Source organism: Micropterus dolomieu, linkage group LG12 (assembly GCF_021292245.1).
Source record: "Micropterus dolomieu isolate WLL.071019.BEF.003 ecotype Adirondacks linkage group LG12, ASM2129224v1, whole genome shotgun sequence".
NCBI lineage: Eukaryota > Metazoa > Chordata > Actinopteri > Centrarchiformes > Centrarchidae > Micropterus > Micropterus dolomieu.
This window is the reverse complement of record NC_060161.1, coordinates 9,795,603-9,822,124: the sequence shown is the minus strand read 5'-3', so window position 1 is coordinate 9,822,124 and position 26,522 is coordinate 9,795,603. Positions and strand designations below refer to the sequence as shown.

Below are 26,522 nucleotides of genomic sequence, written 5' to 3'. Positions count from 1 at the left end.
TGTTTGTGGATTTCAGCTCTGCTTTTAACACCATCATCCCAGCCCTGCTGCAGGACAAGCTCTCCCAGCTGAACGTGCCTGACTCCACCTGCAGGTGGATCACAGACTTCCTGACAGACAGGAAGCAGCACGTGAAGCTGGGAAACCATGTCTCTGACTCCAGGACCATCTTTCCCCCCTTCTCTTCTCTCTGTACACCAACAGCTGCACCTCCAGTCACCACCCTCACCACCCTCATTGGGCTCATCTCTGGTGGGGAGGAGTCCGCCTACAGGTGGGAGATCGACCATCTGGAGACCTGGTGCAGCCAGAACAGTCTGGAGCTCGACGCTCTGAAGACAGTGGAGATGGTCGTGGATTTTAGAAAGAGCCCAGCCCCACCCTCCCCCATCATCCTGTGTGACTCCCCAGTCACCACTGTGGACTCCTTCTGTTTCCTGGGCACCATCATCTCCCAGGACCTCAAGTGGGAGCTGAACATCACCTCCCTCACCAAAAAGGCCCAGCAGAGGATGTACTTCCTGCAGCAGCTGAAGAAGTTCAGCCTGCCAAAGACAATGATGGTGCACTTCTACACCGCCATCATTGATTCCATCCTCATCTCCTCCATCACCATCTGGTATGCTGCTGCCACTGCCAGGGACAAGGGCAGGCTGCAGCACATCATTCACTCTGCAGAGAAGGTGATTGGCTGCACTCTTCCTTCTCTTCTGGACTTGTACTCTTCCAGGACTCTGAGGCGAGCAGGAAAGACTGCAGCTGACTCCTCCCACCCTGGAAACAAACTGTTTCAGACTCTCCCCTCTGGCAGGAAGCTGCAGTCCATCAGGACCAAAACCTCTCGCCACAAAAACAGCTTCTTCCCGTCTGCAACTAGCCTCATTAACAAGGCCCAGGTCCCCCTCTGACACTCCCCTCTTGCAAATAATACAAATGTCTCTGCACATGTAAATATTATTTCATTTCATGTCATGCACAAACCTGGCACATGGCACATATTTGTATATTAATTGTTAATCTTTGTTGTTGTATATCTTTATATTGTCAATTCATATATTTATGTACACAATACTCTCTTCCGTTGCAATACGTCTGCACAACACAAACCTGGAATAATGCACATGTAAATATCTGCCACGTTCTTGCTCTGCAAATAGTTGTATTATTTTTCTCTATTCTTTTTATTATTCTTATATAACTTGCATTGTTTATTCCATATTTATATATTTCTACATTTATTTATGTCAACTGTATGTTTGTCTACGTGTAGCACCTTAACACCGGAGCAAATTCCTCATATGTGTAAAACACTTGGCAGTAAAGCTCCTTCTGATTCTGATTTCACTTATTTTCACCCATAATGAGAAGTTAACTTGACAAACAGGTAATATAACATTTGCTTGTAGCGTACGCTGACTTACATTAGCGACGAGAAGAGAGCATTTTGTTGGACCCTAGTCTTTTCGTCACAACTTGCTAATATTAAAATACCATCGTTAGATACAAACCTCTTCACAAAAGACTGAAGGTTTGTCCAGTTGTGCTTGAACATACTCTCTTCATCTGACTTTCTCACAGGTAGGTTTTTTATCTCAGTCACTCTCCCCTTTGGAGGTCAGATCTGGGTTTCCCAGGTCTGCTGTTGGTGACATTCAGTTAGCTAGGGTCCATCACAAAATGTCAACTTCACACATGATATCTCATAATCTAATAATCAGAGTTCCATGAAAGTTCCTGAGTGCATTCGTGTCCCCAAGAGGCTAAATCCAAATGTGGTTCGCAGGCCTGTGTTGGATGACAATTTTGAAATGACAGCCACATCTGCCTGTAGTTACAATACCTTCTAAAAGTCCTATCAAAGTCAATTTGGTATTTGTATCATACCAAAAGGGGTATATAAGCCTTTAAGTTTTATTTGTTCATGTGTGATGGCTTTGTGGAGAGAGTTAAAGTCACGGTGAACTAGTTAAGAATTGCATGTAGTCAATCGAAGGTCAATACAAAAACAGGGGTTTGTGCAGTATGTCTGCTGCAGCAACTCACTTCTGAACAAACAACCTCACCTCATGGTCGTGGGTTTGTGTGTGTGTGAGCATTTCTCTATTGCCAGCTTGTCACCTCAGGGAGGAGAATAACAGCTGAATTTCAGCAGGCAATGTTGCTGATGCAGCTGCAGGTTGAAATTCGATACCGGGTGAGCTTTGCAACAGGCGCTAACCTCTCTGTGTGTCTCTGTGAGGATAATCCCTCCTGGCCATTTGGATGCTAGAACGGCTATATGTCTATGGGGAAGCTGTCATATCTTATAGAGTTTGGAAAATGATGTCTCAATTTTCTACTGGCCTAGTTCTCTCCCATATTTTTTTTTCCATGTCCTCTTCCACTTTTTATCTCTCTCTCTGTCTGTCGGCTTGGTTTATGGATCATCTTTAACATCAATATATCCTGGAATGTCAGTGGTTTAGCATATTTCATGTCAAATGTATTGCACTATGTGAACCTGTGCTAATGCATGTGAAGCATATGAAACCAGCTTTTTAAAATTTTACCATAAGTAACCGTTCTTTCCGGCTTGTTCCCGTGTGTCACTACAGGTTACCTGTACGTTACCTGTCTCATCCAGAACTGTTCGGATAAAATGGTGACTGCTCAGTTCCTCGGCAAAATCGACCACAACTCCCTGCTGGTGCAGGACGACTACATATTTGTCAAGGTAAACATCCCCACAGCCGGGGAGCTGAAAGGGAGACTTGTGTATTATTGAAATCTTTTTATGAAATAGAAGTTGTTTGTCATCTTGTTTTCATGTCATACGTTTCACAAAGATGTGAAGTTTTCAAAAATTCCCAAAAAGTTTCACATTGACACTGGCTTCAGGGATTTAGTTTCTTGAATGTAGACACAGTATATGCAGATCCTAGTTGTACTAAGCCTAAATAAACGTCAGTATCTGTGTTCGTTTTTGGAATTCCTTAAATCAGTTCCAGGTAGGTACCATAACTGATCTAAAACCCTAAGGTGGAACCTCAATAGGCTATACTGTCATTTCACTTAAAACCAGTGACACAATAAATGCTAGTGCTTCGCCTAAATTGGACCATATTTCCCACTAACCTGCTGCTCAGTGTTGGAATGTTGCCTCTTCATTTGAGGGTTTTCTGTTTGACTTTATAGAAGAGGATAAACTAGCATGGCCTCATACTTAAATGACAAAAAACATATGAAGTGACTGTTGTGCATTTTCATGCCAAAATCAATATACTAGTCTCAGCCTGTACAAACATTTGCATAATGTGTTCAGTGGCTCTGGGGGAGTCAAGTCTGAGAAAATAACTGACCTGAAGAAAATCACTGCAGTTAACTCAGTCTGAGTTTGGAATAACCCAAACTGAGATACACCTTTAACAGGAAGGCTATGTCACAGACTTCAGGTGAGGAGTTCGAAAGACATGGGCATTTACCAGACAGATAGTTTGACAAAAGATGCTATCAAGTTGCATTGTGGGAAATGTAGAATCCAGTGTTTTGGGGGCTTGGGACTAAACACCACAATTTCTCTGCTTCTGTTGCTTCTGTTCAGCTCTTGAAAGTGCCCCTTTATATCTGTAAAACCTAATTATTTGGACCACTCTGGGACAGAAATGAAATGAGCTGTAAACACAAGACTGACATATTATCCTTTAAAAGTGGATATGGCTAACAAGTTAGCAAGCATTTGGAGTTGTGTTTGTGTCCACCAACTCGCCCTCCACTATGTTGTCAAGGTTAATGAGTGCACTGAGACAGAACCAAAGCAGTACATTTGAGGACCACAGAACCAGAATGTGAGCCATGCAATGAGCTAAAAGACCACACACGCCCTGTAGAGCTGAGGTGACCTGCAGATTCAGGCGATAATTCCCTTTGGGTTTGTCATAAGGAACGACCCCTCTCACATACACATGTGACCCACCGTACTCCTATTAGTAGTGACCAATACTGTCATTCAGCATTTGCGCATGTGTCGGATCTGTCGGCATGGTTGTGTTTACGCGCACAACTGAGGCTGCAGTCTTTTTTACTGATAAACTCTGCTGCTTAGATAACACGCAGCACTGTGGGCTCGAAATAGAAAAGAAATGCTATTCGAGACATTGTGCAGAATTAATCTTGCCTTGTCTATAATTGACTTGCCATGCAGGACAGTAGTGTATGCTCTGAGGAGGCCTAGAGCTGAATCCCATTTGCATATGATAACAGCAGAATATACATGAGCTGGTATAATAGAGCCGAATCCTATAGTGGGGTAGAATGGTCATATCTTTTGGATGTGGGTATATATGTTTGTGCACGTGTGCATGTGTATGCTTGTGTGTAAATGTGTATATGCATGCATGAGTGTTTGTGAATGTGTGTGAGAATAATTAAATCCTCACAGGCAACGATAGGCTGGTCCACTGGTCCACTGTCCCCTGGATTATCCTCCCAGCACTCCCAATAGAGTGTCCTTTCCACTGGGGGATGGGGGACATGTTCTCATCACTTTTCAACATCCAATTATTTCTATCCATTATATCTCCCACAATGCAACTCAATCACAGTTGGTAAGGAGATGATGGTATGTTATGCCAGTTAGCAGCTAATAGTGGTAGCCTAGAGCACGGAGCCTGCAGCAGAGATGAGCAGCGGGTTACAGGGGTCACTTCTTTTCCACCACACCAACAGATTTGTTTCATATTCTAACTTGTAGTATTCAGCCACAAATGACGCTGTGACATCATACTGTATGCCCCACTGTGATAAGTTCCTCTTTAACAAAACTAACAAACGTAAGTGGTTTTAGTATATTAATTATTCTGCCGTAAAATCAGTATTTCTATTTTTATTTGACTTCAATTCATTTAGAAAACCAAACCTAAACAGTACACAGAGAATACATACACACATTTCTTCAGTGGTGTAGCCAGGTCCTGGGGGTGCTTATCAGATGTTAAGGCTGTACAGAAATGATGCAGAGTCAGAGCTAAGAACGCAGCGTTAGCATTGGCACTCACACATTCACCTCCTCTCACACACACACTTCATCTCCTCCCACTTCACCAGCCATTCTTTAGAAAGCGATTCCTTTTGAACACACAGTCGATAGCGTTTCCTTCAGGGGCTCTTATTTTAAAAACTGGCTTTCCTTGTTTTGTAATTTTTTCATCACTTTTCAGCATTAAAAAAAAAAAAAGCTAGTCTTCTCCTTTCAATCACGAACGATGGTTGCAATCACAGCTCAGTCTGAACACGATAGAGGCTGAGATATCTGAGAGCGAGGGAGAAAAAAAAAAACAAAAGCTCTTCCCACAAAGCCTAAAATAGAAGCGCTGAATAAAAGTTCTCCGTCAGATTTTGAAAGCAGCAGCTAAAAGTTTTAGCAGTGCTCACCTTTCAAAAAGCTAAATGTGAGAGGGAGTGTGTTTCAGAGAGTGTGATGCTCGTGTCTGGGCCCGTTACCTGGGATATGACACGTTCAAGTCCTGTTTAAGTCACTGTCAGTCATCGAGCTTCCTCTGCTAAAATGTAGCCTCAGCTGCTTGGGGATTCTGGTTCAGCGTGCTGTGAGATTTCTGATTGGCTCTCTCAGCAGGGGGCAGCATAATTCAGCCTTTCACACACAGCTCCATGTTTGTCAGGTGAATAATAACAGTAATAATAAAAGCAGCTTTATTTGTATAGCACTTTTCAATACAGGTAACACAGCGCTTTACAATCAATGTATAACATAAACAAAAAATAAAATATTACATATAACTAGGCTTCACACAATAAAAGCTTTCTTATGAAAATGGGTCTTAAGAAGTGAGATGAAACCAGGAACAGAGCCTGATCTCCTCTGGAATAGTTAACAATGCCCTACCAGTCTGCATCCTGGCTGATAGGGGGATAAAAGATCACTGATATATGGTCAAAAACTACACTGAAGAAAATTACAACACTTTTGTTTTTGCCCCCATTCATCATGAGCTGAACTCAAAAATCTAAGACTTTCTCTATGTACACAAAAGGCCTATTTCTCTCAAATATTGCTCACTAATCTGTCAAAATCTGTGTTAGTGAGCACTTCTTCTTTGCCGAGATAATCCATCCACCTCACAGGTGTGGCATATCAAGATGCTGATCAGACAGCATGGGTATTGCACAGGTGTGCCTTAGGCTGGCCACAATAAAAGGCCACTCCAAAATGTGCAGTTCCATCACACAGAACAATGCCACAGATGTCTCAGGTTTTGAGGGAGTGTGCAATTGCCATGCTGACTGCAGGAATCTCCACCAGAGCTGTTGCCTGTGAATTGAATGTTAATTTTTCTACCATAGGCCTTCTCTGTTTCGAAGAATTTGGCAGTACATCCAACTAGTTCACCTAGGTTTGCCATGATTAGAATTCTGTTTTGGAGGGTACCAAGTACAATGATGTCAGATTTTGTAATATTTACTTGAAGAAAGTTGTGTGTATTATTACAACACCGTTTGTGGAGGATTGCAATGTTAGACTGGTCACCGGGTCTGATTGGGATATACAGTGTTTCACTGCCATGACAGTGAATATGGTCCAGCCAAGGTCTGTGAAGTGCGGAGGTGGGGTTGTTTTGTTTGTTTTTTTGCATTTATCTTTCAGCACAGTGTGAGTCACCATCAGCAGATTGTGAACTCTGTATCATAACTCTACGGATGCACAATGGTGGATGTTGACTACCTCATTTTGTTAGATTATGTCTTTTTTTTTCTGTCTTTAAATTTAAATAGTGTTTTCCAAAATAAAAGCCTCAAATTCATACATGAGAAAAGAAAAAAAAAAAAAAAGGTTTTAACACTTTTACAAAATATATTACGACAGAAGAATAAATATGAAAAAGATAGGGAAAAAAAAACTACAAGATTTCATATAATTAATTATAATACACATAGAATATTATTCCATTTTTTATTATATTCATCCAATTTATTTTTGCTTTCTGCTATTATCTTTTCCAAAAGAAGATGAGACCTTATGACATTCTTAAAGTGATCTAAACACAAGTTTGATGATGTTTTTGTTTTAAAAATAAACATTTTCCCTATTAATAAAATGGTATTTAACAAAAGAACACTATCTGTAAAATGACCAAGTACAATAGTTTGTGGTGTTATGGTAAGTTCTATCCTAGCCGTCTTTAACCAAACTTGGACACTTGACCAGAATTTATATACAAATGGACAAAAGTAAAATAAATGCCATAGGTCTTCCTCTTCTTCCTCACAGAATCTGCAATGTGGACTATTTTCAATGTGGTATAAATATAAAAATTTTTTAGTTGCAGTTATCTTGTAAAAAATTTTCAATTGGAATATTCTTGAATATGAATCTACTGTAGTGTTATAAATTGATCTAAAATATTCTTTCCATGGAATTGGTGCATTAATTTCATCTTCCCAGTATTGGCAGACCCTGTGAGGAAAAAGTGCAAAACCTGCAGAATACAACTTCCAATTATAAATTATTTTATTTATTTTTATATTACATAACCATTTTTTATATCGTACTTTTGGGAGACAAACCAATTGCTTGTGTTTATTTTGTATTTTTTGTTTCCAGCCAATTGGAATTGCTGAGACAATCTGATTGAATTGATACAAATCCAAACATTCATTAAATTGTATTGAAAAATCATAAAATGAAATAAAGTGACCAGACGTATCTAAGAAGTCATTCACAAAAATTAAACCATTTTGAATACATATATTCCACAAAAGTGGTTGGTCTCCTATAGTAATACTCACATGCTGTTTTCTTTGTCTTCAGTCTGACTTCTATTTCATTCTCAATAATATATAATTATATGATAGTAATATAAAATATCAGTTCTTATCTCCTGTCCTATTTTGTCTTCTGTCTTCTTTTTGGCTCTTTTGTAATGAACTGACAATTTTTACACAAATGTGTAATTGTGTGAAGTGGCACAACTCCTACTAGACTAAATAAAATGGATTTTAACTTTTGGAAAGATTGCCATGATGGGACTCTGTGTTTTATTAGAGTTTTTTGTCCATTTCCCAGGTGACCACAGGGAATCGCACCAGGCACTATGTGTCCTATCGGCGGAACGAGTTTGTCCAGATGAGGTTTCCCAAGTACGCTTTGCCAAAGGTAAAGAAAAACAAACATTTTACTTCCTTCACTGCTAATTATGCTCCAAACTATTTTCAAAAAGAAGATCAACAACACATATAAATGAACTATTCGCCTCTCCGGTGAAAGATACACAAATAGTTACTGACAGGCTAGCTAACGCCGTCATGGCTAAATACAGTCAGTGTAACATTATCATGCAACGAGCATGGATTAGTTAAACGTCAAAATGATAAAAATATAACTGTAACGTAACAGTGGGAGTTTACCAGTTTCCAGCATGTTGTGTGAACTACCTTGTGTTGTCTGTCTCCCCGTTCTCCTCCCGTGTTGTCTCCCTGTGCTCCTCCCGTGTTGTCTCCCTGCGCTCCTCCCGTGTTGTCTCCCCATTCTCCTCCTGTGTTGTCTCCCCGTTCTCCTCCCGTGTTGTCTCCCCTTTCTCCTCCCGTGTTGTCGCCCTGTGCTTCTCCCGTGTTGTCTCCCTGTTCTCCTCCCGTGTTGTCTCCCTGTTCTCCTCCCGTGTTGTCTCCCTGTTCTCCTCCTGTGTTGTCTCCCCGTTCTCCTCCTGTGTTGTCTCCCCTTTCTCCTCCCGTGTTGTCTCCCTGTTCTCCTCCTGTGTTGTCTCCCCTTTCTCCTCCCGTGTTGTCTCCCTGTTCTCCTCCTGTGTTGTCTCCCCTTTCTCCTCCCGTGTTGTCTCCCCGTTCTCCTCCTGTGTTGTCTCCCCTTTCTCCTCCCGTGTTGTCTCCCTGTGCTTCTCCCGTGTTGTCTCCCTGTGCTCCTCCCGTGTTGTCTCCCCTTTCTCCTCCCGTGTTGTCTCCCCGTTCTCCTCCTGTGTTGTCTCCCCTTTCTCCTCCCGTGTTGTCTCCCTGTGCTCCTCCCGTGTTGTCTCCCTGTGCTCCTCCCGTGTTGTCTCCCCGTTCTCCTCCCTTCTTGTCTCCCAGTTCTCCTCCATACTATTGTTATATTTTCATTTCAGATCAAAATTATTGTTAGGGACAGTTCAGCAGTCCTTGGACATTGGTAGAAACAAACCGCCTATTGCCTTTGGCGATTGGAATTATCATTGAATGGATGGACACATCTGTTGCTCTTGCTCTGGTGAGAATTTGGAGTGAAGTGTTTTGCCTTCCAATTAGTCTTAAAAATAGACAAAGAAGTTGAATTGCTTTGATGTTCAGTGTGTTTCAGCAACAACCTGCTTCAGATTTACAAAACTTCACACGTTCATACTCAAAGCCAAGAGACATGTCAAAAGCAGTTTGACCATTTGCTCATGAGAACTTTTCTGCTCAGTATTTCTTTACTTTCCTCACCAGTACCTGTTCCCCAACATGCCAATAACTACAATTTATGATGGAACACCTATTTCTAGGACTTCAAGTTTGCAACTTTACACCGGTTACCATTACCCTTCACTTCTTAGTTTGTGTCAGATGTTAGTACTTAAATTAGTCCTGGTCTGATACACGATAGCTCCCATAAAATATTCACCACGGAGCATCGATCCAGTCGTATTCTGTGTCACCGATGTAGGCAAAAACAATAAATGAGCGCCACTCCAATACAAGACAAGGAACTTTTCCTGTCAGCGTCTGCGGCACAGGGGGCCATTTTAGCGTGACACCAGCCTGAGTGCTATTGATCTGCGCTGATTGAATGCGTCGCCCGAATAGATGTCTCATGTATTTTTCAGCCTTAAACTAAGAATAGAAAACCTTTAAGACAATCATTGAGGACTGTGTGGACTGTGTTTTCCACCAACACACACACACACACACACACACACACACACACACACACACTCTCTCCAGGAAACGTATTGAATTACTCTTGTTCGTCTCCAGCCCACCACTTGATTCTTATTCCTCAATTGCTTGACTACTTCAGTTACAGTACTCAGTGATCCTCAAGGAAGGTGAAAAGGATTGAATTACACACACACACACACACACACACACACACACACACACACACACACACACTCTCTTGCTCTCCTTCCAACAAGTACAGACAGAAGGGATCAGTTTGATTAGGTGTGGCAGGAAGGCGGTGGATACATCAGTTTGCGTATATGTACATGTGTGTAAGTGTGTGTTTAGTTAAAGTGTGCCCTAGTTGCTCTCTCTCTTTTGTTTCCCCCTCTCTCTACATGTGTCCTCTTACTTGGGTGAGCAGATAGGTCACACGTTGGGAAGCTTTTAGGTCGAGCGACACAGAGGGGTGGGAGGAGAGCTGGGGGCACGGGAGAGAGATGGAGAAGGAAAAGAGGAATGAGTGGAAGATGAAAGGGAAGAGAGGAGGGGGAAGCGTGTGTGTGTGTGTGTGTGTGTGTGTGTGTGTGTGCGAGAGAGGGAGTGTTTTGAGCGCCATGTTTTTCCACTGTGAATAATTGAAAGGCTGGAGGATGAAAAATGCAGAGGCCATCAGAGAAAGCAGTTTGGCTCTGTCCTGCGAGACCTGACCCGAGTTATGGATTAAACACACACACACACACACACACACACACACACACACACACACTCACACGGACCCATGCATACGACTGTGAAATCACAGGTAATAACTGTCCTTTTTTAGCTTTGCTTCCATCCTGTCTCTTGCTGTCTATCACCCAGGATGTAATCAGCTTTCTGTCTTTTAACACTTTATTTAACATTAGTAACACTACAGCCACAGTGGACAGTCAGCTCCAGTGAACCAATACTTATTGAGTATGATAGCAGGGTGCGAATTATACAATGACAACGGGGGGGTCAACTTTTTTTCCAGGTCAAAAAGAAAACCCAGTACATCCAGTGCAGGCGCGGGCTTCAGTAAACTAAAATCTTACAATTCTTACAATATCCTTGCTTATTTAACTAATTTGTCTGTAGATGATGATAAATCAAATTCATTACACCAGATGGGTGCCCCATACCACACAACAGCAAAACTGCCATAAAGTCAGACACACAACAGCAGACCGCTCAAAACAGACCCACACAATGTTGAACCGGATCCAAAGACACTGTCTGAATTATCATATCTAATTACTAATTCTTATCATTTCAAATTTTAACTTTTAACTTTTTTAGCAAATATCTCCTTTCCGCTTGCTCATGTTGACTGTGAATGAAAAATAATCATAATAATCAGGTCTAACCAGAGTGGACTGTTTAGACCTGCTCTGTATAAAAAGTGCAATGAGAAGCCTTTTGTTATGAATTGGCGCTATATAAATAAAACTGAATACATTTGATGGATTCAGTGGATTTTAACATTTACCTAGCCAGGTAAGACTCACAAAATACTTAAAATTAAATAATAATCTCTATATTGATGTCAACGTGTGTATCTACAATAACTAATCCTCAGTTTCACTGCTCATGCATAAGCACTCGTGTTGGCTAACAATTACATAAAATATGAAATGATATAGGCTAGTGGTAATGAAATGACAGGGTGGGCTCTCAGCTAGCTTACATCAATTAGCTCATTTTGAGTAAAAGAAATGCTAATTATGAAACTCTAAAGGTAGGAAAGTTAAGTGTATTAAAGGAGCTAGATAGCTAACAACTGATATTAACTTACAGTGTCTCCAGCATGTAGTGGACCAGACTTGGAGAAGCTGCGCTGCAAGTGATGTGGCCAGACAGACGTTCAACTAACGTCAAGGTTAGGAAATGGCATGGTCCATTTTAGTGATGTCAGAAATTTTTTTTCAAGATTCTCAAATATAAGGCCTGAGTACGGGAAATACATTTTAATATTTATAATGACAAGTAAGAAAGACCCCCCTGAACTGTTGTTTTTGCCTCTTATGGGGGGTCAAACCCCCCCAATCCCCCCCGTAATTCGTACCATGTATGATAGGATGTAAGAAGCACAGGGTCAGCCAAGCCACACCCATTTATTATTAAATGTCAGAAAGATGATCAATGATTAATTGATGGAACTCATTTAAAGGGTTATTGCAACCATTACCTTCCCAAGCATGTGCTCAAAACAGAGGCCGACACACCGGAGACAGCATCACACAAAATTTTGGAAACTCGAGTAAACTCCCACTGCAATCTTACAATAATATTTTTATCAATATTTTGTTATTGAACTAATTCATGCTCTCTGCATGATAACGTTACATTGACTGCATTTAGCCGACACGATACGTCAGATTTAGATAACCTGCTGGATTTTCAGTAAGTATTTGTGTATCTTTCACTGGAGGCTCACCATTGTCAGCACAGCTAAATTGATTGTTTAATAATAACGAAAAAGTTAGTGAGCTAGACTGAATATTATAAATGCGATTGTTGCCACACTTTACAACAGTTAGAGCGTAGTAATAAATTTTACTGTCATGGCTGTGTCGTTGTCTGCATCACTATTATTGTTTATTATGTGGGTCATGTAAGACTAGTGAAGAAACTGTGTCCCTGAGTACCAGTAAGACGAAATCTAAAGTGAACATTACGAAGCAAATACATTTTTTTTTGTTGTTTTTTATCCTTACATGGAGTTTGTGTCTTTGTGCACAGATTAGAATCAGTAGGCAAGAGGCTTGGGAGCGCACATGAATGTCACAGCCTACGTAAACCAGTGGATTTCACAGAAAGTCCGACTCAAATTCTTCACATAGGAGGCAGCATAGTGGCTCAGTTCTAAGCGACTGAGAAGGCAGGCGAATGGTTAATTTTTATTTGAGGTTACAACCCGTTCACAAACAGGCAATAAAAAAGAGATTTTCATTTCAATTAAAAAATACATATAGTCACCTTAAAACATTAATGACACAGGGAAAAAATGGCTTGAGCGTCATTAAAAAGAATGACAAAATAAATCAGTAAAGTAAATAAATAATTAAAATGAAGAAAAAATTACTGATTGACATTTTATGGAATGCTGTGTTGGCTGCACAAATAATAGCAACAATACAATATACAATAGTGCAAATAAAAATGGGCAGATAGCAGCAGATACATTATATAAAAAATAGAAGACAGCAAGTATTCCATGATAATTTTGTGTTCGGTGCCTGTATGGCAGAGGGAATAAAAGACTTCTTATACATGGATGTTCAGGCTGGCCCCTGGGAATCTACTGCCAGGTGGGAAGCTCTTTGGTGAAACTGGATCACATTTTACAGAGAAAATATTTTCTGCTTTTCCCTCTGATGTCTTCCGGCTGCTCTACCTCAAGTTTATGGGGTTTACAGAGTTTGTTTGTTAGCAGTTACATTAGCCACTACTAATGTATTACTGCTAATGGTAAGTGCTGCTAGTTAGCTCAGGTAGCTGTGTAGCTAGCTGTACTGTCAGCTGACTCTGCCAGACTGGAAGCTTGGTGCTTCGGGGTTGTGTTGGTGTTTACACCTCTGTTAGTACAAGGGCTTTGGACCGCTGGGAGCGCCCAGTGGGCAGAGCCACCTGATAACAGCAGCTACAAATATGAGTAGCTAGCAGCTACTCTGACAAGAAGGCAATTTGGAAATATCTCTAGAATTACTAAGAGGATTGAACTTCACTTGAAGAGGGTATGTTAAAGGAAGCTGCCTTGAGGTAGAGCCAGTCTGGAAGAAAATGTGTGGGTCGACTGTATCAAAGACCTCTTTACAGAATTCAGTGTGAATAATGTCCAAGGAGCATGATGAGGATTTTAATGATTAATGGGATCTGTTAGAGTGTGAAAGGATATGAGCTCAAAGCTGCTGAAAGAGGGTGCGCACACTGAAGAGGCTATTATGTCACAGCTGCCTGTCGGGGAAATCTGGCATCAGATGCGTTCCATTTTTTTAATGAAATGAGCAAGACACTCCTCACACCACTCTGTACCAAGTCTCAGTAATGCTGCAAAAAGAAGGGGGTAATGGTGTAGTTGACAAAGTAAATGACATAAGTAATGGACTTTCTTAAATCTCCTTAATATTAAGAAAGTATTACAGTTTTAGCACGTAGCATGCAAAAAAAAATTTAACACTGATGCACATGGGAATTTGGATATGACAGGTCACTTTTTAAGCACAGGCAAGTACAGTACTGGAGTCGAGCTCGGAGTCTTGGCCGACCTGATACTGTGATTTTGTAGTTCTTTGTCCTACTGAAGTCTTGTCCAAAAAGACAGGAGCTGTCCTGAACCACAGTAAAATGTCTCTCGGTAAAAAGACCAATGAAGAGCGGCAGTAACTCAACTATTGTGCAAATTCAGCCAAACTTTACAGCACTAAAAGTCAACGAGGCAAGTGGGCCAGAAATAATGCACTGCTTTCATTGTTTCCAGGAGTCTTTAAGAATTAAGGAAATTGATTATCAATCCAGTCTCAATAAATAAATTTGAATAAAAGGATTTTCTTTGACATTAGAAATTCAAACTGTTCATTTATGAGAGAATACTATTTAGACACCAAAAAGCATTAAATACTACACAGCATACAGTGCAGCTACTGGTTAGTGAGTTAGTGAGTTTTTCACAGATTGTGACCCCCCCTCCGCTGGCTCTGTAATTCTTTTTCTTTAATTTTTTTTTTTTATCAACAATGGTTCTACTATGTCATCGTAAAGTTTTGAGAAATCACAATTAGATGTAAACAAGGTAGTTTGAGGGAAAGTTGGAATAACAGCAAGGCAAATGAAGACAAAATAAATGACAATGATGATCAAAAAAAGATGATGTACAAAAGTAAGCCAGTCTCCCAAAAACATTTACATATACAGTACATATGTCAAGAGATGACATCATCAACAACATCTAATTTCACATTTCAGCACATTTGATAAATTCATCATTGAGACACAATAGATTAAAAAGTAACACAAGATGAATGAAAACATACAGTAGAGTGCTAGAACATCTGTTTCACCTTTTCACTTTTCACTCTCTTTGATTCACCCTCTGCTCTGCTAGCAGCTCCAATGTCTAGTTGGATTCTCTCTGGCTTTCATACCACAGTGTGGGTTTTTGCTACTGTGTATACTTCACAGCTGACTAATCACACCGCTTATTTTCACTCATTCTTGTAGTTTGTTTTTGCACCACATAGGGTACTTACATTTTTGAGGATGTGCATAGAGAGTCTCTGCAGCCAGACAGATTCCATTCAAGTGTAAATTGAATTTTAGCCTTGACCATCTCATTATTTCTTTCTTTCTTTTACCTCTGTAGTGTTATTAACACCATGCTAGGTTTGGGTCAAAGGAAGTTTTGAAATAGCTGGATGTAGTTTGTTATTGCTTCCGGTGATTCGTGCAGCTTCCAGGACCTAGCATCTCTGATATTTCACTACCAAGGGTGGTCCTTGTCTCTGGGGTGGCTGCGGCCATGCTGGCCCTGACAGAGATGGATGGAGGGTATTTGTTGCTGAGGGCACTCAGTGATGCAGCACCAATAAGAGGGACACTGGTGGAGAAATCCTTAAACTAGCGGGTGAAGGATAATACCCTTGAAGCCAAACTGTTGGCATTTTCAAAACACACAACTTGTCATGCCAGATGCCAAGATTTCCCATGAGCATTTGTCTGCTCCTTGCCCTTATCATGCTACACTTAGCTCCTTTAGCTATGGTGAAATGCAAGAGCTCAGCTCAAATGTCACTGACTCCAGTAAGGTACCAGAGCACACAGGTATCCTGAAGTTTAGACTATATTTTGCAGCAGGGATCCAGTTCAAGACAAAGAATATCGCCCCATTTTCAACTACTGGACTGCTGACTATTTCAATCCTTGTGCTTTTTAATTTTTAACAGTTCTTACCATCATACCATGTATACTTACAATCTTTACAAGACGTGGTGAAATTGAGCTTCCGCTTTTACAGAAGACTGCATTTGTTGAATCTTGTATCTGCATCTTGTTGATCTCTGTAGTTCCCAGATTGTGGTTACTGTAAGAAAATGAATGCTCCTTTTGAAGTTTCTTTACAGCACCAAACTGCCATAGTCGTATTCACACAGTCAGTTTTACATGAGTGTTGTGCAGCTTACAAAACCAACCTCTTTGAATCACTTCTGTCTTATCTTAACCAAATCCATCCAGTTAAGAGTGTATTTTCATACGTCGGCCTACTGACTGCATAGAAAAGCTTCTTTCAGCTGACGTTCGTTGTAATCCTGTTTAGCGTTGGTTTCATATATTTCAAACAGAATAGAAATATGTTCAAACAAGTTCCTTGGCTGCTCTGTTTCAGCTGTAAATTTAAGGTGAAAACTACAGGCTTAGAGCAAGCACTTCAAAAGGTAGAGACAGATTAGGCAGATGGGATTTACGGTAAATTTTAGAGTTGGACATTGCATCTAATCCATGTCATTTCACCGTCACTATGTTTAAGGAAAGCTTGTGGCCATGGTTAGAAACTAAACATGGTTAGAAAAGGAAAATATATAGGACTCTCAATGCATAAAATTTTTTTACCCATCCATCTGCCCAACATCCCTAAAAGGTTTGTGATACTACATGACAATGCTGCACTACTTTTGACAACAGTCATAACGTTGGCATTTGAACAAACAACAAATGCTGAATTGTGATTATGCACCAAGCATAATCACAATTTAGAACTGTTAGGCCATAGGCCACAGTCTGCAATAGACCTATATTTTAGACTCATTGGTCTGCTGGACAACTGACAACAAACCATAATCCTACTTCAAAGAATCTCTGTGTTTTCTCAAAATGTTAAATTAACATCTTTCTTGTTCTCTTGAGATTTATCAAAATCTTTTTGCCTCTTCATGCAAAGAGGAATGGTATACTGCTGTTTGGCTAATCAAGAACTGATTGGTCTTGACTCATGTAAAAAGGTGATCAAATCCTTTTCAGTAAATACAGTAAATATACAGAAAATTATGCATGTATAAGCATACATATTTATAAAATTGTGCTGTGTTTACACATGTTCAGTCAGTGTTGTCTGCGTATATTTATGTCCTACCTCGACACATCTTCTGTAGCGTAGGATTACTCTGGTGGGTGGAGGACTGACTCTGAATGTTAAAAGGCAGCAGGAGTTGAAGTTTGCACACTTCCTAGTGCCAACTCCCCCTCAAGATCCAAACTGCTGCCTGAGCTGAGCTGTCAGCCACATACTCAGGCTCCAGCACGGTACTTTACAGGAGGAGAGGGATAGAAGAAAGGAGAAAGGAAAGGTAGATGGAGGGGGAGGTGGAAGGAAAAGTAAATGAGGTAGAATTTTTGTGTTTCAACTCAAACAAGATGCTGTCATTGTGTTATACTGTGCTATTATAGTGATTATTTGGCTGTTGGCAGGTTGGTTGATTTGTTCATTGTTTGCAGGTTGTATTTATGAATTTAAAGATGAGGGAGGAGAGAATGGAAAAAGATATAAGACAGTGGTTCTCAAAGTGGGGGTCTCTGAGGTGGTTCCAGGCAAAAAGGGTAATCATTTATTTTTACTATAATTCCATCCATAAGTAAGTATTTTGGTCATGGATTTCATACACTTTCCGGAACAAAACATCTAAAAGCCAAAATCCTATCAAATGGGCGATCCTGGACAAAACCTTCTCAAATGGGAATTATCAAAATTGTGTCAGTTTAGGCGTCCTTGACGTGAAAAAGAGAACCACTGGTATAGGAGATATCTTTTATCAGGAATACCATTTTCATTTTCCCAGTCATATTGCTGTTGTCAGTAACAAACAGGGTACCATATTTTGTCATTGTATGTGGATAGATACATGGAGGCATAAACATTTCCCACAGTTAGTTAGAGCAAATATTTGTAGAGATTGTTGGGTTGGGAGATTGCGGAGTCTGTTGGCAGGTACTGTTGGTTGGTCTGTTAGTAGTTTAGTTGATTGATAAGGTCAATTACCAACACATTCTCATTCCCAACTTGTCACATATGGAAGCATGGTCAAGACCCCTTGGCTTGTTTTTTAACACCCTGGGTACCCCTTTTGCTTTGTTTTTGGACATGTAGGGATCGGTGGTCATGTTAGCAACAATAAATATGCAACGTTTTGTTAGACTCTCAAAATAAAATTAGTGGATAACATTGTGAAATGTCGCAATTTGGTTAAGTTTAGGCACTAAAACTACTTGGTTAGGCTGCTTGTAGCTAGCGTAACCTACATAATTTCACTAAAAACAATCAATGTTTGTTTCACACAAGAAACGAACACTGGCCTCCTGGGAGAAAGTCCAGTTTCATAAATGAGGCTATGGGGCTTCCGAGTGAATTACAAACTGACGCCAACAGCTCTTGACCATGCATCCATATGTGACAACTTAGGAGAGGGAAGATTTGAATGACAGACTAAGTGACTGATTGCTTGGCATTGTCATACATAGAAACTGCATCTCTATCACCAGTTACAATCATAACAACTTGTTTAAGTATCTGCACATGGTAATGGCAGTATGTCCACCAGTTATGAGTTGTGGTGTTGTTTTGACCTCGGTAGACGTTTTGTGAGAAACCTGAGTTGCATGCTCTAGGGTTAGAGTTAGGGTTAAATGAAAAACAAATTCTACATAAAGCATGAGGCGCAGAGTTATCCAATATAAGTGGAACCCTCGCCATAACCTTAACCATTCAAAGGGATATTGGGCCAAGAAATCAACCAGTTTCTCCAGTTCGTGTCCTAGTTGTATTAGAGTGAACTGAACACCAATGGGTACAACTTTGTACAAGTTGTCTTCCTGGCAATATGTGCACAGCTTGCTGGGTCACTCAGATACAGTACATTTATGAATATGAAGATCAGCGCACAGCTTTCAATACTGTTATTACTCTGAGACACAACCATAAATCCAAGGGTAATTGAGCTCTAGTGTTTTTTCTAAGCGAAATGGCAGAGTGTCAATGTTCTAGACACACCTTCTCGGGCACTTCCCCCCGCGCTCTGATGGCTTTATCTTCAAATGTTATGTTAATGTAATCACTATAACACAGAGAAAGTGCTGAGTCGCTCTTTGCACCGTCGTTACCGTCATTCATGAGTGATGAAGTAATTTGCATCGAAGGCTCACAAGCTTTGACAAGAACACCTAACAAGTTTTCTAAGCTGCCAAAAACAGTTTTTCGATGGGTAAAGCGTTCTCTTATCTCCCCCCGTTTGTTTCTCTGACTCTGTAGCTCTGTTTATCGGATTATGTTCTCTGGCTCACAGTGAGTTACTGTCAAACTTTTCTGTGAATCAGACTTTGCTGGTTTTACAGCTTTATCTTTCTTATCCCCATCTGTCATCACTTGCTGCTTTTATTTAATTTTCTACTTTACCCTTAACTTGTTTTCCACTTGTGCTATTTTTCACTGTCTAATATCTTCGTCCTGCTTTTCATGCCTTTAGTCTTTTGGAATTCTGAGAGCTTTCTCTGTTGTCTGTTTCTTCATTAGTTTCCTCTTCTCTTCCCTCTGCTCTATCATTCCCAATACCACTGTTTCAGAAAATACATTCCCTTGTTGACCCCCACTTCTCCTTTTCTCTCCTCCCTCCACCCCTCCATCTCTGCCCCCAGGATGTTCAGATAGTGAGTACGGACGAGAACCAGGTCTTCCTGGCCCTCCAGGAGTGGTACCAGTCAGACACATATAACCTGTACCAGTCGGACTCCCAGGGTGTCTACTATTCCATCGTCCTGGAAAATGTTCGCAGCACCAAGCAGCCAGAGGAGAATGTCCTCATCGACGTTCTTGAGGTGAGATGGAGTGGAGGAGTGGGACATTATGCATAGAATACTAGTACTGGTACATAGAGTACTTTGCAAACAAACCTCAGTTTTAAAGTGCATGAAATTTCTATGTTATTAGTTAAAGCCCCGTGAACACAGCTGAGTCCAAATCTAAGCAGGGTCTAAATGCTAAGTGTAAGCTCCATCTCCACACAGTGTTATCTGTGTCCAGAGCAGCCAATCGGTGTAAAGCTTGAAAAAGAACCATTTCGTCATGCTCACCGGATAAAGCTGTCACAATGGTTTAATTTTTTCATTGTCAACAAATCCCGTTAAAAGACCAAAACTAACAAAGTTTTAGTCTCTTTCTGACTTTCCTACCCTGTGTGTGGAACAAAAAACCCACCGGTGCCAACTGATGTTGTGAATCTTTAAAAGTTAGTAGGGGTGGCCGGAGTAGCTGGAGTGAAAACGTCCAGGAATCCAATAAAAAGCAGGAAAGAACCACTAAACTGGAACTGTTGTGGAGAAATGCTACACAGTGGACATGCTAGTGGTAACCTTTAATTTCACAAGATAATGTAAGTAATGACTTTGGACCTAAAGCTAAGTTACTGTTGTAGATGGTAGGCTAGTTAGATGGACATGCTAACCATTTACGTTAGAGCAGAGAAACAGACTGTTTAATCCATTTCTTACAATTTTGCACTCCAAAGGCTTCCCCCTTCAAACAAGTGCAGAGTATCGCTCAAACTACAGACCCATGCACACCACTTCAGTATGTAGACAAATCCAAAGCTACTGGTCAATCATTGTTTGGGTCAAGGGTTTAGCAAACAGTCAGTTATACAGTAGGCACAATGACTATTTTTCCTCCACCTAAATAGATATTAAATGTATCTATTCAGTCACTGATGTCTTACTTTACTTATTCAGGCAATCTTACATTAAAAATGTAGACATCTGTTTAAGGTCTCAGACGCGTTGCGATGGCCTCGCCTTCCTTTCATTCTGTGTGTTCTAGCAGTCTAGCAGCTATTGTTCATTTCTGTGTCACCTGAGCGTTTTGGCAAGGCCTCTAGATAAATGGGTGCAGAGGACATGAACACAGTAGAGGAGGAGGAAGGAGAAAGGAAGTGTTGGAGGAAAAGGAAGAGGAGGTGGACCATGTATTGCAAAGGACCTCACTACAGAACTCATTTCCTCCTTCGCTCTCATCCCTCGCTCCAGGCTGCACTCTCATCATCACATGCTGTAGCTACAGATAGAGAGGCAAACAACATACAGGGGACGGATAAAGACGTGGGGCAGAAGGAATAAACAAAATGGAGATGAAGAAGTGCAGACAGAAACAAGAGAAGTCAGAAGTCCAGAGGGAATACAAGCAGGCTTATGTACTTTGATTTAAACAATTACGTTGTTTCACTCTATAAACATCAGTGCTACATAATAGATAGCAAAGGGAGCTGGGGGAGTGTGCGGATGGAGACATGTCTGACATGCTGCCAGGCTCTGTTTAAGTGTTCGTCTGCGCTGTCTTCATCGTCGTCTCGCTGTTTAATGTTTCAACTTCAGAGCCTGTAGCTAACAACCTCAAAGCTTCAAAAAAAAACATGCAGTATGTATTGATTTCAGTGAATTAAACTTTTACAGCCCTGCAGTCTGTCAGTGGTTTCCTCCAAGTAACATGCGTTGCTCTGTAATACACCGCGCTATGGGTAATCAGCTTTCAACCACTGCTGGCAGTTAAGAGGCATGTTCCCATAGCGCGGTTAATATTCTATATGTAGCTGTATAGTTCAACCCAGTTCTCCCCTCATCCCATATTCTCTGACTATGTTGGGAAAATTACAATTTGAAGATCCGGTTACTGGATTAAAGTGAGATTTTGGATGTTTTGAAAGAATTGATAACACATTGTTCCACTAACAAATGAAAAGTTTAATTCGTTAGCCATGAACAAAGCACCCTTGTTTGTATGACCAGTAGCTTATAGGGGATATTTATCTACTGTTAGCAAACTTTAGATTAATATTGTATAACTGACTTTAATGAGTCTCTTCACTGACTTTAAGATTCTTCTTTGCTTGAGCTACTGTAAACGCTACATTTTAGTATTTACTATTCGACTGTAATTTCCACTTGTGGTCACAGTTCACTGTTGTTGTTATATGTATAATTGAGGGGGAAAAAATAAAAAATGATGAGTGACAGTGACGAGTTTCAATGCTACATTATGTCATTGCTGTGTTACTTTATTAACTTACTGTATTAAGTTAACACTAGCTATTGTAAATCTGCCTTGCTTCCCAGGTACGTGGAATCAAAGGAGTCTTCCTGGCCAATCAGAAGATCGATGGCAAGGTGACAACTCTCATCACCTATAACAAAGGACGAGACTGGGAACCCTTGGCCCCACCCACTACTGACATGAATGGCAAGCCAATCAGCTGCAAGGCGGTGAGCACTGACTACAATGTGATAACTGCTGTTAGTTTGCAGCTTTAAAGTAAATGTGTTTGTAGTTAGCATGTCCACATACCAGTGTAGTCAGGTTCCAGTATGGTGGTTGACAAAATTAGGGCTGACCTCGAATAGTCGAAGAGTTGATGCTTCAATGGGCGGAGCGTGATTTGACTGTCAACAGGTGCGTTGCACTTCATGCAGCGCTGCGCAGCGCTGACTTATCGTGATGCATGCTGGACTTAAAATAGGGCATGCTGGTTAGAAACTTTCGACAGCGCTGCAAAATGTCACCGTGTCATATGACATTAAAACCTCGCGGAAGTAAGGCGGCTGCGGGCACAGTTGCTTTTCTCTGGCTGCACAAAAGTTGGAACCACCTTTTTCTTTGCAAAAGCCGGGAGATCAGTCATTGATCCCAGCTCACAGTAAGCTCCCGCAGGTAGAGTGTGTCCAGCTTGATGGCGCCGTTTTTATTCCCCGCCCCTGCACCTGCAGCTCACGTTAGACCAAGCGTCCCAGCAAAATGAGGATCATGCCATTTTGGCAATATGGGGCTGCTGAACGTCTTATTTTACATGGAACTACCACTTTTTTCCCAATAAGATAATAAACAGCCCATTCCAATATAAATATCAACATATAATGCTGTAAATAAACATGTAAAAAGAAAAAAGCTTTTAATAAATGTTTTTAAAGGGCGTGAATAAATCCAATGCGTAACATGTACAGTGTGTGTAGCCTAGTGTCAGAGAGACGGAGCCCCAGCTTCACCATAATGTCCTCTAAGGTGTGACAGCCTGTGTTCCCTTTAAGGATAGGCCAGACACCTATAACATATGCTAACTCTCACAGAAGCAGGTTCAGAGAAAGGAATAATTTATGCAAGGTATCATGGGGTGAGGAATAAGCTGGACAGGTCAGATCCATGACAGGTAGCAGTGCTTTGCTGTCTGCCACACTTTCTGTCTGAAATTCTAAACCTAGTGGCTTGAAAATATTTTTATTTTCATTGATATACTTTTACGGTGATGTGAAGTGCACTCCTAAAGCTGCACATACTTGATACTGCTACTACTCGCCTATGTATTCAAACTTTGTATCTGTCAACCAGGCTGTTCAGAATGTGAACACACAGTCACAGAAGTGTTGTGCTTTGAGGAATGTGTATGAGAGGCCTGCTTACAGCAGCTTGTCCATTCAGCTTGTCAAAGTTGCTCCTGCGGTGCTAGGCCAAGAGCAATGACTCACAGCAGTCTGATATCCATACATCCCACCTCACAGGGAGATGCTGTAGCGGGAGAGCGAGTCTGATCCTTTATTTGAACCACCACTCTAGTCAGCTGACAGATTTAAAGGGAGACAGCTCCAGACACACACACACACACACTTCTTCTTCTCGTTGGCCTCCTGTATTCATGTTTATTGACGAGAGAGACACACATCATCTCGCTGACATTACCAGTCACCAGGCTAGACAAAGCCAGATACTAGATTGAATTTGTCACTGTATCAGGCACACATGTCAGCTTTACCCATTACCTTACCATCTGACAGAGGCTGCTGACAGTACTGACCTCTTGTACGTACAGAAGCGCTTTGTCATAATGTCTGAATGAAGTGTATTGGAGATGTATCCACACAATATGGTGTTGGAACAAGGACAAACAGGTATTTAGCGTTCCTTCTAAAATGAGATCACCATGCTGTGTATAGACAATGATATAGTAATGGTATGGTATAGTAATATGAGCTGCTAACACTTCAGACTAATTTATCCTAACTCCCTGAAACTGAGAAACACACGTGGTCTGACGCTTCAGTGTTTTTGCAAAGTGATGGATTTGTGTCAGACAGCCTCATGCTATCCGTTATCCTCTGCCTATTGAGGTTTAAAGCGTCAAGATCAAAGTCCCTGATGCTCTCATTTGAAATGAATTAGCATGCATTAAAGATCTTTCCCCATGTTAAATTTGATTAAGAGCACAGCTCCTCATGCTAAGCTGTATGTCTGCAGGATCATCAGGTGTCTGTGTGGTAAGACTTAAATGTGTTTCCCTACTATACCTCTGAAGCTATTTTCTAGTATTAAAACTCCTTGTTACGGATCTACTGTGAAACGAGCTATTAAAAGTGCATCTGTGTATATGGCGTGGAAGAATGACCCCCTTGAGTTTCTGTTCTGCAGCCCGACTGTCACCTCCACCTCCACCTGCGCTGGGCGGACAACCCCTATGTGTCTGGGACTGTCCACACCAAAGACTCTGCTCCAGGTCTCATCATGGGTGCTGGTGAGTCTCCAGAGCAAATACTGTTTCTTTCTTAACCGTGTGTGACCTTCTCTGTGGGTGACATTTATAAATCTTTTTCCAACTTGTTAATTGATACAATCAATGTTTCTGGTTCACCTATAGTAAGAATTGTAACCCTGCCCCCCCCCCCCCGATAGATAGATGGATGGATGGATGGATGGATAGATAGATAGATAGATAAAGTATATACTCACATATCGTCGCATGAATCCTTTCTGTTTCTCAGTTTGCACCTCCTCTCCTCACATATTAGTCCCTCCCTCCCAAGATGCGAGCGGAGGAGTCGAGGCATTACAGGCATTTAACAAAATAAGCCATCCTTGATTTGGAGCCTTGATTTTAAAGCAATCATCTGTCCATTGTTCTGTTACGGCCCGCCACTGTATTGTATGAGCTCTGTCTGATGAGCATAACAGTGTTCTTGAGAGCTCATATATTTACTTGTGATTATGTAATATGAATGTGTCGCAGGACTTCACTTTTGGAATGACATGTGCAGACTGCATAATGGGCAATTTGACTTCTATATGACAACATGACATACAGCCAATCAAAGAGAATGTTATTGTTATCGCAACAATACATATCAACATCTGAGAAAGTCAGACAGAACCACACATGTAAGAAAACTGTTTAGAAGAAGTAGGCGTAGCCGCTGTGACGTCACCCATTGGTTTCTGCTTTGAAGCCTCGAGTTTGGAATATTGGCCGTCACCATCTTCATTTTTTGGAATCAGATGTGACCATATTTGGACGAGAGGTTAGAGCTGGCGAGGAATACGCTCTGGTAGCTACCAATCACAAGGTATCCAAGCCCTAAACCTTACCCTGCTTTATTGTCTATTTCTTTTTGTGATGTGATTTGTGAAGAAGACTTGAAGGTGGTGGTTGAGATCATAAACTCTTTAGGAAATTATTAACTGAGGTAATAAATCAAGTGAGAAGTAGGGTCGTTTTGCCTTTAAGTCCAATGCAATCATACTTCCTTTTGCAACAAGTAACAAGTATAGTCGCCCCCTCCTGTTCGTAAGAAAGAATGTAAGTTTAAGGCACTTCCACAGTGGTTCCCGCTTGCTCTTAGTGTCATTATAAAAAGTGACAGACGAGTATCGGCATTTTGGCAGTTGAGGAGAGATCAAATTGAACTCATATTTAGATACAATGTACAAGAGCGAGACTGATGATACTGGATGTGGCAGTGTTGTGTCTTTGTGTCTGTGTGTGTGGTTTGTTTTTGTCTGCAGCCTCTACAATGGCACTCCATTATATGCAAACAGTCGACGTGGCTGAGCTTAAAGTGTCACTCCTCCAGAAACAAACCTCCATTTACCCTGAGAAGAGCTTTGACTCAAGTATTCCTTTTTTGTCTGTGCAATGGTGGGGTATAAATCCACACTGCCTCATGCCTGAGCGCTCTAACACACAGAGGAGTCCACCGAACTGCCAGGCATTTTACTTATTGAATACTTCACCATGTTTGTTTGTGCACGGGCGCTCCTGACGGAAAGCAAAACACTGAATAAGGATAAGTGAGCCGCCTGTGTCTCTTTATGGGATAGGGAAAAGAAGCTATCTAGGTCATGCCTTGCATCTCTCTGTCCGCTATTGGGAGACAATTTCTGCCAGAAAAGAAACCAAACAAAAGACATGCAATGTTTTGTACAAAAATTTTATGTTATTTCAATCGAAATCATGACCTTTTAAAGAGGCATTCCACCAAATTTACACATGAAAGTCCAGTTTACTTATGAGGACCACTACTCAGCCTGTGAAATCAGTAGAATGCCTTTTGGGACTTCAGGGGTCTGATAAAAATAAGGGTTAGGGACTTCCTTCTTGTTTGGCGTCTGCTTCTAAACTTAGTAAAACCCAGTAAGTAAAAACGACGTCTAATAATTATCCTTCCCCTTGCCTCAAACTGTGCACATTTGATGACAGCTGCAAAATACAAAAATCGCCATTAAGCATTGTTATTATACCAAATTAGGAAATATTTCATCTGTTATGTCT

General features: G+C 41.0%; 1 protein-coding gene across 1 annotated transcript in view; it reads left to right on the top strand.

Moving 5' to 3' along the window:
* LOC123980778 (VPS10 domain-containing receptor SorCS2-like) overlaps nucleotides 1-26,522 on the top strand; it is a 232,554-nt gene that overhangs the window by 174,920 nt on the left and 31,112 nt on the right. Inside the window, exons 6-10 of the mRNA XM_046065324.1 lie at nucleotides 2,595-2,713; nucleotides 8,060-8,149; nucleotides 19,585-19,764; nucleotides 22,051-22,197; nucleotides 24,389-24,491. Coding sequence (XP_045921280.1) covers nucleotides 2,595-2,713; nucleotides 8,060-8,149; nucleotides 19,585-19,764; nucleotides 22,051-22,197; nucleotides 24,389-24,491 — 639 coding nt within the window. The remainder of the gene's footprint in view (nucleotides 1-2,594; nucleotides 2,714-8,059; nucleotides 8,150-19,584; nucleotides 19,765-22,050; nucleotides 22,198-24,388; nucleotides 24,492-26,522) is intronic.